Source organism: Myotis myotis, unplaced genomic scaffold, assembly GCF_014108235.1.
Source record: "Myotis myotis isolate mMyoMyo1 unplaced genomic scaffold, mMyoMyo1.p scaffold_m19_p_9, whole genome shotgun sequence".
NCBI classification, from domain to species: domain Eukaryota; kingdom Metazoa; phylum Chordata; class Mammalia; order Chiroptera; family Vespertilionidae; genus Myotis; species Myotis myotis.
The window spans coordinates 25,666,314-25,677,092 of record NW_023416401.1 but is presented as its reverse complement, the minus strand read 5'-3'; the positions used below and the strand labels follow the sequence as shown (position 1 = coordinate 25,677,092).

Here is a 10,779-nt window from a genome sequence, read left to right as displayed (position 1 = left end):
CTGAAGGAAGCGGCACTAGGACCCCCCGGACAGAGCCTCGGGGACGGGAGTGGGGGAAATACCTTCCGTGCCCCCGCGGTCACCTTCCCAGCCAGCTGCCCAAAATAGTCCCCGGCGCCCACAGGCCCGCCTCATGGCGGGGACATGGCCGCTGTCTCCGACCCCATGGAACTGGGTGCGCCCTGGGGACCCGCGCGCCCCGAGCCCTCTCCCACCCGCTTCCACCGGGTACACGGTGCCAACATCCGCGTGGACCCCTCCGGGACGCGGGCCACACGCGTGGAGAGCTTCGCTCACGGCGTGTGCTTCAGCCGCGAGCCGCTGGCCCCGGGCCAGATATTTCTGGTCGAGATCGAGGAGAAAGAGCTGGGCTGGTGCGGCCACCTGCGCCTCGGCCTGACGGCACTAGACCCCGCCAGTCTGGCGCCCGTGCCTGAGTTTTCGCTGCCTGACTTGGTCAGCCTCGGCCACACCTGGGTCTTCGCCATCACGCGCCATCACAACCGCGTGCCCCGGGAGGGCCGCCCGGCTGCAGAGGCAGCGGTCCCCAGCCGACCCCCAGCCCTCCTGGTGGAACCGTATCTGTGCATTGAGCAGTTTCGCATTCCCCGCGACCGCTTGGTGGGCCGCAGTCGGCCCGGACTCTACAGCCACCTCTTGGACCAGCTCTATGAGCTGAACGTGCTGCCTCCGACGGCGCGCCGTAGCCGCCTGGGCGTTCTCTTCTGCCCACGCCCGGACGGCACCGCCGACATGCACATCGTCATCAACGGCGAGGACATGGGCCCCAGCGCCCGGGGGCTGCCAGCTGCCCAGCCCCTCTACGCAGTGGTGGACGTGTTTGCCTCCACTAAGAGCGTGCGCCTGGTCCAGCTTGAGTATGGCTGTAGGTATCCCACCTCCTAGATAGCGACCCCTCCTGGCCCAGTGTGCGGACCTGAACTTGCTAGGCTTCCGAGCCAGCTAGCAAGGCCTTGGTCTGTCCAGCATTAATTTAGAAGGTGGGGAATCTGACCCCATATTATGCCACTGCTTGTGATCTTGGATACGTCATTCCCTAGCTCTGGACCTCAGTTACCGTCTTGGCTGTGAATGATTAGGATGCCTTCCAAGTTCACTTCTGGCTTTGACAATATTTTCTGTATTAATCCGAACTGATTTTAGATTCTGGGCCTCTGAGAGTTTTGTGCTCTTTTATTAAACAAATGTTCCTAGATTTGGGCATACCAGGTTAAAGGCATCACAGACCCCAGATTGAGAGCTTCTTAATCCGGAGGTTTGGTTCATTCTAGCCCCCATAAGCCCTTTATTTGGACCTCTGATCACATTTCATGTATTCAGTGAACCAGAGCCCCCTCTGAGCCAGGCCTGTGCTGGAGGCTGGAGTTGCACAGCTAAATCAGACACTTCCCCTGCCCCCAGAAGCAGCTACGTGGGGGGGAAGGGAGGGTACTGAGTGTTACATTAGAAGTTAGGCTGCAGCATTGTGAAAGTATTGCAAAAGAGGTGCTTATCTCAAACACAGGTGCAGCCCATGAGTCACAGGGATCTACAGAGTAGAAGGGAATTGCTCAACTTAACGACAAAGGGGGGACCGAGACCTAGATCTTTTGGGACTCAGCCTTAGACCCACCCTCCTGTTCAGGTTGCCTTTGACCATCTTCTTTCCACAGTGCCATCCCTGCAGACCCTGTGCCGTCTAGTGATCCAGAGGAGCGTGGTGCACCGTTTGGCCATCGATGGGCTCCACCTGCCCAAAGGACTGAAGGATTTCTGCAAGTATGAGTGAAGGCCGGCCTGCAGCCACCCTGGAGCAGCGTCCAGGGTCGCGTCCTGGCCTCAGAGCTGTGGCTGGTCTGAGATGGCCATACTGCTGTCAGCCAGAACCAGAAATAAACAGAGCCAATGCTGATCATCTCCTTACCCCTGAAGCCTGTGAGGAGCACTTCTTTTAGAATGACTGGTCAGAGCAAGAGAGAGCATGTTATTTTTAGTTTTAAAAATTCGTTCATTGATTTTTCAGAGAGGAAGGGGGAAAGAGAAACATCAATTTGTTGTTGTTCCACCTATTCGTTTACCCACTGGTTGATTCCTGTATGTGCCCCAACTAGGGACTGAACCCACAACCTTGGTGTATGGCAGTGATGGCGAACCTATGACACGCGAACTCATTGTTTTAGTTGATTTTTCTTTGTTAAATGGCATTTAAATATATAAAATAAATATAAAAAAATATACATCTTTGTTTTACTATGGTTGCAAATATCAAAAAATTTCTGGCCGAAACCGGTTTGGCTCAGTGGATAGAGCATCGGCCTGCGAACTGAAAGGTCCCGGGTTCGATTCCGGTCAAGGGCATGTACCTGGGTTGCGGGCACATCCCCAGTAGGAGATGTGCAGAAGGCAGCTGATCGGTGTTTCTCTTTCATTGATGTTTCTAACTCTCTGTCTCTCTCCCTTCCTCTCTGTAAAAAATCAATAAAATATATTTAAAAAAAAAAAAGAAAAAGAAAATATATTCTAAAAAAAAAAAAATTCTGTATGTGACACGGCACCAGAGTTAAGTTAGGGTTTTTCAAAATGCTGACACGCCGAGCTCAAAAGGTTTGCCATGACTGGTGTATGGGGATGACTTGGTGTATGGGGGTGACTTGGTGTATGGGGGTGACTTGGTGTATGGGGGTGACTTGGTGTATCAGGGATGATTCTCTAACCAACTGAGCTACCTGAACAGGGGAAGAGAAAGCATTTTATTTTATTTTAAAAATTCGTTTTAGAGAGAGAGACACTTCAATCGGTTGCCTCCCGCATGCACCCTGACCAAGGATTGAACCTGCAACCCAAGTATGTACCCTGATTGGGAATCAAACCCGCCACCTTTTGGTGTACAGGATGACGCTCCAACCAACTGAGCCACATTGGCTAGGGCAAGCGAGAGCATTTTAGACATCATCTAGACCAGTAGTTCCTATCCTGGCTACTCATCAGTTTATAGACTCCATCTCCAGAGATTCTTAGATTTGTTGGAAGTTTGGGCCTAGACATTGTTTTTGTAAAAGCTCCCCCCGAGATTCTGATATACAGCCGAGTTGAGAAGAACAGAGGTCTCAACTTTGGCACACATTATAGCCACTTGAGGAACTTTGAGAAATACTGTAACTGGGTCTGAGCCCTAGAATTCTGCTTTAATTAGTCTGGGATGAGGCTGGGCATCAGGATTTCCAAAAGCTCCCAAGGGAAACTAATGTGCAACCTGGTGTGAGAACCAGTGCCCTAGACCAGTGGTCGGCAAACTGCGGCTCGCGAGCCACATGGGGCTCTTTGGCCCCTTGAGTGTGGCTCTTCCACAAAATACCGACTTCTGCGCATGGGCCACGAAGTTTCAATCGCACTGTACGTGTGCGCCCGCACGTGGTATTTTGTGGAAGAGCCACACTCAAGGGGCCAAAGAGCTGCATGTGGCTCGCGAGCTGCAGTTTGCCGACCACTGCCCTAGACCAGTGGTCAGCAAACTCATTAGTCAACAGAGCCAAATATCAACAGTACGATTGAAATTTCTTTTGAGAGCCAAATTTTTTAAACTTAAACTATATAGGTAGGTAGATTGTTATTAACTTAATTAGGGTACTCCTAAGGCTTAGGAAGAGCCACACTCAAGGGGCCAAAGAGCCACATGTGGCTTGCGAGCTGCAGTTTGCCAATCACAGCCCTAGACCAACTACTTCATTTTGTTGATGGGAAACTGAAGCCCAGAGGTCATACAGGAAATGAATCGATGCAGAGAATCCCTTCTCTCACACTACAGTCACTAGACTCCATTATTTGTATCCCTGGTCATTTGGTTCCATACAAATGGTCTCATTTAGTTCTCACTTCTGGTGAGGTAGTGGGCAGTCATTACCCCCACTTTACCGATGAGGATATCAAGGAACAAAACTGTCCAGGAGACTGAACCAAGGTAAAGGCAAGAACCTAGAATGCCCAGATCCTGGTTTAGTGCTCCTTGAACCCCATCCCATTGTCTTACAGAGGTTCTAGAATGAATGGGTCAATGTTGTGAGGTAGATTCCAGGTACAGAAGGGAGGGACTATGAGGTGACATTCTAGAAGGGTGGGGAGGGGAGGGGAGAGGGCAGAGGACTATTTCCTCACAAACAGGCGCTTTGGGGTAGCCATGTCCTATTTCATGTCTCCACAAACTCATCTAGGTCTTCTGCCTTCCGGCCAAGGTGAGAGAGGGGCTCTTGGAACTGGAATGGGTGTAACTTCCCCTGAGAACTTGCTTCCTGGCTCTGGGGAGGTGGTGGTTTCTGCTAAGCATTTTGGGGCTGGCCCCCAAGTCAGTTCTTTTCAAAGAAAATCCATTCCCAAAGTGCTTGCCAATAGCTACCCACTTGCTCGCTCACTCATTCAACGAACACTTCTCCATCACTTAGAGCTGGGCACGGGGGTGTGGATGTTAGTATAACCTAGTTCCCAACCACTAGACAACCCTCTTCGGCTGGCCTTAATTGCTCCTGTTCCCAGTGCTCTGCTCCTATGCCCTGCCCCTCAGGGCCTCCTTCTCAAAGAGACCAAGAATAATAGTCCATCTCATTCCTGTCTCTGCAGGTGAGACTGCTTCTAGAGGCTCATCTCTTGGCCCCTATAGTCCTGTAGAGCCAGTGGTGGTGGCCTCTGGTGGACGAGGCCAACTGAACCAGAAAACTGAGCAGGTGGTACCTGCTGTCCAGGCCTGGGGCCCAACTCTGGCAGTGCCGGAAGCCAGGGGCTGCCCTGGGGGGCCTAGCTGGGAGACACTGCGGCAGAAGGAGTACGGCCGATACTGCCACAAGTTCCCCCATGTGAAGCAGCCTGAGAGCTTGGGCTGGGAGGATGGCTGCTCCAGAAGCAGAGCTCCCCACCTGGGTGGCTCCAGCAGGCCTGGGCCCCTACTACTGTGCGGGCTATCACCAGGAGTTGTGCCGAAGCCCTCTGAGGCAGGGGGAAAGGAGGCCGGCTCCCAGCCCGACATCTGCATCCTTACCCTGGCCATGATGATTGCTGGCATCCCCACCGTGCCAGTCCCAGGCCTGCGGGAAGAGGACCTAATCCGGGCGGCTCAAGCTTTCATGATGGCCCATCCAGAGCCAGAGGGGGCTGTGGAGGGGGTGCAGTGGGGGCAGGTGCATGCCCGCACAGCCTCTGGGCACATGCCCCTAGTGAGATCCAGGAGGGGCCAGCCTCCTGGCTCCTGCTTGTAGCTGATGAAATAGCATCAGACACAGAGGGTGGCTTCTCCGTATGATTTTTGGGCTGATAGGGTTGGGGGTGCCTCTGGCAGGGATGGGGATAGGGTGGGTGATTGAGCCACTCTGATGAATACCAGACTCCAGGAAGTTCCTCTAGAAACCACCGACCCAGGAGACAGGTCTTGTCAGAGTAATTATAATGAAAATTACCTGAGGTAGGGACCCTGCTTGGAGAGCGGAGGTTTCTTCTGTATTGTTTTGGGACTTGATCAAAACTTCTTGTACAAAGTCATAGGCAATGTGCATTTCCTCTTGCCTTACATTTCCCACCTGTTGAGGGCAGGTGATGAGACCACAGGCAAGGAAGGAAAATTAATACTTATTTGAGCACCCACTGGGCACCAGGCCCATTATATGCCCAGTCCTTTAATCTTACCAGTGCTGTGAGGATCTTCATTTTTATAGACGAACAAATTGGGGCTTAGACAGATGACTTGCCTGAGGTCCCATAGCTAGTAAAAGGCAGACCAGGTCTCAAAAATCAGGCAAGTAGGGAACCAGGATTTGCATGTAGCATCGGACTCCAAATTCTCTATTCTTTCCATGACATTTCCTAATGTGCCTTCCGCAAGATAAAAAACTAGACGAGAGCTAAAGTAGGCAACATTCAACTTTAATGACCTCAGGATGGGGCCAGGGTAGTAAAAAGACTGGGAACCTGGCTGCACCAGCTCCGCTGAGGGGCCTCTTCCTCTGGGAGTCAGGAGAGTCATCTCATGACTGGGGTAACTTATCCCAGACCTTGATCTTTACCCACTGTCTGTACCTCTTATCTCAGAGCAGAGGTCACCTGTTTTGTAAGGCCCTTGAGCTAAGAATAGCTTTTACCTTTTCAAAAGGTTATAAAAACAAACAAAACCAAAACCAAGTACCATAGACTGTATATGGCCAGCAAAGCCTAAAATATTTACTGTCGGGCCCTTTGCAGAAAAGGTTTGCTGACTCCCGTCTTAGGAAACTAGACATACTGTAGGTAGCAGGAGGCAATAGAAGACCTGTTTTGTCCTGGAGGGAGGGTCCAGGGAAATACAACATCGAGTGTGTGTGTAGGGGAGGATGTGTGTACCTGTGTGTGAGCATCTCTCAGCACAGGGTAATCACAGCTGGACCTGCTCGTAAGGGCCGATCCAGATGTCGGCCAGTCTCCGCAGGGTGCTATACCGCAGTTCAAACTCCTCCTGGCTGCAGTGTTGTAATAGCTGACCCACCTGCTCAGTGAGGAGAGCCACAGCCAAGTGCTTATCCAGGGTCTCACTCCACTTGCTGCCCAGGATGTCATCCAGACTAGCAGCACAGTCTGCTGTCCACTGAGGTGGCAGCATATTAGGCTGGAGCACCTGGTGCCGGGCTCTGAGCATGGCCAGGATGTGGCGGCAGGGCAGGTGGAAGGCCTGGTTAAAGTAGCAGTTGCAGCTGGCAGGGGGCTGGGGCTGCACTCTATGGGTGTCTTCCAGGATTTGTACATTCACTTTTTCAGAGCCAGAGCCAATGAGCTGCATAGATTTCTGGACCACGGCAAGCTCACCCAGGCAGAGCTGGGCTGCTGGCTCTGTGCAGATGGTGTGGAGGGAGTGCTGGATGCAGGCTTCTACCAACTGTTCCACTTTGGGGCTCTGGGGGCTGACGTCCGAGGGGGCACAATTGCTCTGGGAACTCAGGCCCAGGCTGAGGAATGCCTTGTCTCCAGAGTTCTGCTGCATGAATCGGAGCAAGGAGGTTATGCCTTGTTCCACAGATGGGGTGGTGCCAAAGAACTGGCTGAGGATGCGGGTGGTGACCTCCAGGCCCTGGAAGTAGTGGCTGCTCTCAGCTTGGCTTCTCCGACGGTGGGCCAGCCAGATGCGGTCATTGAGCAGCCAGTATGGGTGTAGCTTGGTCAGCTGGTCTGGGGGGATGCAGTTGCTCAGGAGTGCATATAACTTCCTCAGGTTGCCAGCAGTGGCTGAGCACATTGTGCTCTGCAGGGCGGTCAGGAGCACCTGCTTCACAGGCTGTTCGAGGGAAAGCTGATAGAACTTGCCCTGGAGGAACTTACAGATATGGAAGGCTGAGGGCAGGACCTCAGCTGTGGGGAACTCCATAGCTAGGATGGGCAGAGGGAAGAAGTAGGGATCTACCAGGATAGTACGGACTTTCTCCCAGGCTGGGTTAAACATCTTGAATACCTGGAACATCTGGGTCAGGCCTTCAGCATCCTCCTTGGCAGGAATGGCAAAGTAAACTGTCCGGGCAAGATGACCCTCCAGCTGCACCTGAGGGCCATCCGCCAGGAAGGTATATAACACCTTGCCCGTTGGGTTATAGGTCCGGTGGATAAATAAGGTATCAGGGAAATGGGCAAAGATGTCCTGCATAAAGTTGCTCTGATAGTTGAGGGCATCTAACTTGGCAGGCTTGCTAACCTGGTACAGCAGCATAGATGGGCTTGGGTCCTCAAGGAGGAGCTCATTCAGCATGGTCAGGGCCATGGAGGAGATGGGAAATGTCTAGATGCCAAGGTCAAAATACTTCTCTGCGAGGCTGCTGTACAGGAGGCTCTCAGTCTCTCAAGTTCCAACTAAGTTGAGGCTTGAGGCTGGACTGTATTTCCCAGATCTTGTTCCAAAGAGGGGCCTATGGAGAGGAACACAGGTTTAAGGAGATAGTGGAGGCATGGCTCTTCAGTTACCCAGACAATATTTATTGAGCGCTTACTGTGTATTAGCACTGTTCTGGGGGAGATAATACAATAAACATGTAAACAAATAAACGAGGACATATCAGATAATGAAGGTTACAAAGACCACAATTCTGGGTAACAGAGAGTCAACTGGGGGTGGAGGGAAACTTTGGCTAAGGTGGTCAGGGAAGTCCTTTCTGGGGGAAGAGAGGATGACATTGGAGCTGAGACCTAACTGTTAAGCTAGCCATTTGGTTCCCTAAGATCTAAATGGGTGTGAAGGCGAGTGCTGCATATAGTCTGTTTTTTAAAATAGCATTTAAAATATTTGTACAGCACTCTATATTTACAAGTTACCTTTTGGCATCCATTCTTTCACGTGGTCCTGGTGTATACAAGAGAAACGCAATTGCCCCAAATTTGCTGTGTGATCTTGGGCAAGTCAGTGACACCTTCTGAGCCTCCACCTCTTCAGCCTTAAAACAGGGCTAACAAATATGCCGCTATGTAAACACCGACATGAAGAGCAAAGTCCTAGTCAAATGTTTCCACTATCTGACCCAAAAGCAGGTTACTGTCCCCATTTTACAGATGAGAAACTGAGGCTCAGAGAGGTTAAATGACTTGCCCAACATTATTCCGTAAGTAGCTGGACGCTGAGTCGCTGGCTCGGGACCCTGACTGCTTTCCAAAGTACCTGAGCTCCATAAACCAGGGACAGAGCAAGGACGCGGCCTCTGACCTCTCACCTCCAGCCCGATGGGAGGATGTGGATGTCAGGCTCTTCCACACGGAGTCCGGCCGGAGCCAGAAGAGACGTCAACCTCCCGCCCCCTTGGGAGCCGCGTCCAGGCCGACCGTGAGCAGTTGCCTTACATCTCCACCCCTTCCGAAATCACTCACCCACAGGCTGGCTCAGCCGCCATTTCTCCCTATTTGACCCGGTCTCTGGCTCTGACTGACCTCTAGACTCACCAACCGCGGCGCCAGTTTCCTGTGACTCGGGCCAATGGCCGGAGGAGCTCACGTTAGGTCTTTCGAGCTCGGACCAATCGTAGCCCGGCAACTTGTGGGCGGTGCTGTTGCCAGGGTTACGAGGGGGCTCGGCTGGCGGTAACCAATAAGAGCCTGAGAATATTTGCTTCCAGGAGAGTCTGAGACCTGAACCTGGAACTCTGGAACCTTCTGTGTGTGGAACCGACTAGAAGGGCGTGTTACTATGGAAACGCCCTCAGCGGCCGAAAATGAAGTGGAAAATAAATAGTTTTGTTTCAAGAATTTTCTTCTTGTCTAGTCAAATTCCAAAGGCCCCGCGTGTGGGGGGGAGGGCGGTAGGAAAGGGTGCCTGGGTAGCTGTACTGAGTCTTCTGCCGTGGGGAAACTGAGGCCCAGGTTTCAAGTTCCGCCTCTAGGTCGGGGGTTAGGAGCCCAGCCCTTGGGTTTGAGAAAACCCAGATCTCCTTGAGAGAGCTTGGTGTTGCCCAGCCAACCGCTCCCCGTGTTTTACAGAAAGAGAGATCCGAAATGCGGCTGTGACTTGTTACGGTCATGGTGAACCAGTGCAAGAACCAAGACGACTGCCACCTCTGACCTCAGTTCCCCTGAAGATGGTTGGCTCTAGGTGATTAAGAGTACAAGCTAGCAGCAACAACAGTGTTGATGCTTCTAACTGTGGCGAAATGTTCCGTTTATATAAATCTAGAGGGGAAACTAGGCCAACACTGATTTTTGCAGGCGAGGAAACCCGGGTCAAAGAAACTAGGGACTTTCGTACAGGCTCCCTGCAAGCTGCGGACAATTGATTAGATTCCGGTTTCACCCGGCCGCGTGGCTCCGTGGATAGAGCGCCGGCCTGCGGACTCCAGTCCCAGGTTCGATTCCGGTCAAGGGCATGTACCTTGGTTGCTGGCACATCCCCAGTGGGGAGTGTGCAGGAGCCAGCTGATCGATGTTTCTCTCTCGTCGATGTTTCTGACTCTCTGTCCCTCTCCCTTCCTCTCTGTGAAAAATCAATAAAATATATTTAAAAAAAAGATTCCGGTTTCGCCTGGCCCGCGTGGCTCAGTGGTTGAGCGTGGTCCTATGAACCACGAGATCATGGTTCCATTACTGGTCAGGGCTCATGCCCAGGTTGCAGGCTCTATCCCCAGTGTGGGGTGTACAGGAGGCAGCTGATCAATAATTCTCTCTCATCACTGATGCGTCTCTCTCTCTCTCCCTCTCTGAATCAATAAAAATATATTAAAAAACAAAATACATAAAAAGATTCCGGTTTCCTCCCTCCCAATTTGGCCTCATCCTGTTGAAATTTTTTTTTTAAATATATTTTATTGATTTTTCACAGAGAGGAAGGGAGAGAGATAGAGTTAGAAACATCGATGAGAGAGAAACATCGATCAGCTGCCTCTTGAACATCCCCCACCGGGGATGTGCCCACAACCCAGGTACATGCCCTTGACCGGAATCGAACCCGGGACCTCTCAGTCCGCAGGCTGACACTCTATCCACTGAGCCAAACCGGTTTCGGCCCTGTTGAAATTTGAAGCAGCCTGAAATCAATGTAAAAGGGTTTGGTTGGTAGGAAGGGGATGAAGTGGTGGATTAAGTCTTTGAATTTGGGGCATCAAGTTGTTTTGCTTCACAACCCCCACTTGATTCCGTCCCTATTCAAGCAGCACACGTTTCCCTTGATTTTATTTAAAAAAACAAAAACCTTTAATATGAGTAAAAATAGACACACATAACAGATTCTTTGTAAAGAGCAGCAATAATCAAGGATCACCCTCCTTCCCTTGTCCCTGAAAACAAGCCCTTTTACCCGGTCTATTT

At 51.6% G+C, this 10,779-nt stretch overlaps 3 protein-coding genes across 3 annotated transcripts; 2 read left to right on the top strand and 1 right to left on the bottom strand.

The window, feature by feature from the left end:
- The first annotated feature begins 25 nt into the window (after positions 1 to 25).
- NEURL2 (neuralized E3 ubiquitin protein ligase 2) lies at positions 26 to 1,923 on the top strand. Its single transcript, XM_036321550.1, has 2 exons — positions 26 to 886; positions 1,674 to 1,923. Exons 1-2 carry the CDS (start codon positions 145 to 147, stop codon positions 1,787 to 1,789), a joined length of 858 nt encoding a protein of 285 aa, XP_036177443.1. The 5' UTR covers positions 26 to 144; the 3' UTR covers positions 1,790 to 1,923.
- Positions 1,924 to 4,159: 2,236 nt separating this feature from the next.
- On the top strand, positions 4,160 to 6,027 carry SPATA25 (spermatogenesis associated 25). Its single transcript, XM_036321234.1, has 2 exons — positions 4,160 to 4,229; positions 4,612 to 6,027. Exons 1-2 carry the CDS (start codon positions 4,175 to 4,177, stop codon positions 5,241 to 5,243), a joined length of 687 nt encoding a protein of 228 aa, XP_036177127.1. The 5' UTR covers positions 4,160 to 4,174; the 3' UTR covers positions 5,244 to 6,027.
- ZSWIM1 (zinc finger SWIM-type containing 1) lies at positions 5,442 to 9,782 on the bottom strand. Its single transcript, XM_036321230.1, has 3 exons — positions 8,308 to 9,782; positions 6,358 to 7,904; positions 5,442 to 5,561 (listed from the first exon to the last, which is right to left on the bottom strand). The coding sequence occupies exon 2, from the start codon at positions 7,757 to 7,759 to the stop codon at positions 6,389 to 6,391; it is 1,371 nt and encodes a 456-aa protein (XP_036177123.1). The 5' UTR covers positions 7,760 to 7,904; positions 8,308 to 9,782; the 3' UTR covers positions 5,442 to 5,561; positions 6,358 to 6,388.
- Positions 9,783 to 10,779: the final 997 nt, after the last annotated feature.

What these genes read in the sequence shown, in the direction of transcription:
- NEURL2 (XM_036321550.1), top strand. Translation starts at nt 145, where the DNA reads ATGGCCGCTGTCTCCGACCCCATGGAACTGGGTGCGCCCTGGGGACCC. An exon ending in GGTCCAGCTTGAGTATGGCT is followed by an intron (nt 887 to 1,673) that starts GTAGGTATCCCA and finishes TTCTTTCCACAG; the next exon opens with TGCCATCCCTGCAGACCCTG.
- ZSWIM1 (XM_036321230.1), bottom strand. Translation starts at nt 7,759, where the DNA reads ATGGCCCTGACCATGCTGAATGAGCTCCTCCTTGAGGACCCAAGCCCA.
- SPATA25 (XM_036321234.1), top strand. Translation starts at nt 4,175, where the DNA reads ATGTCCTATTTCATGTCTCCACAAACTCATCTAGGTCTTCTGCCTTCC. An exon ending in TCTTCTGCCTTCCGGCCAAG is followed by an intron (nt 4,230 to 4,611) that starts GTGAGAGAGGGG and finishes CTGTCTCTGCAG; the next exon opens with GTGAGACTGCTTCTAGAGGC.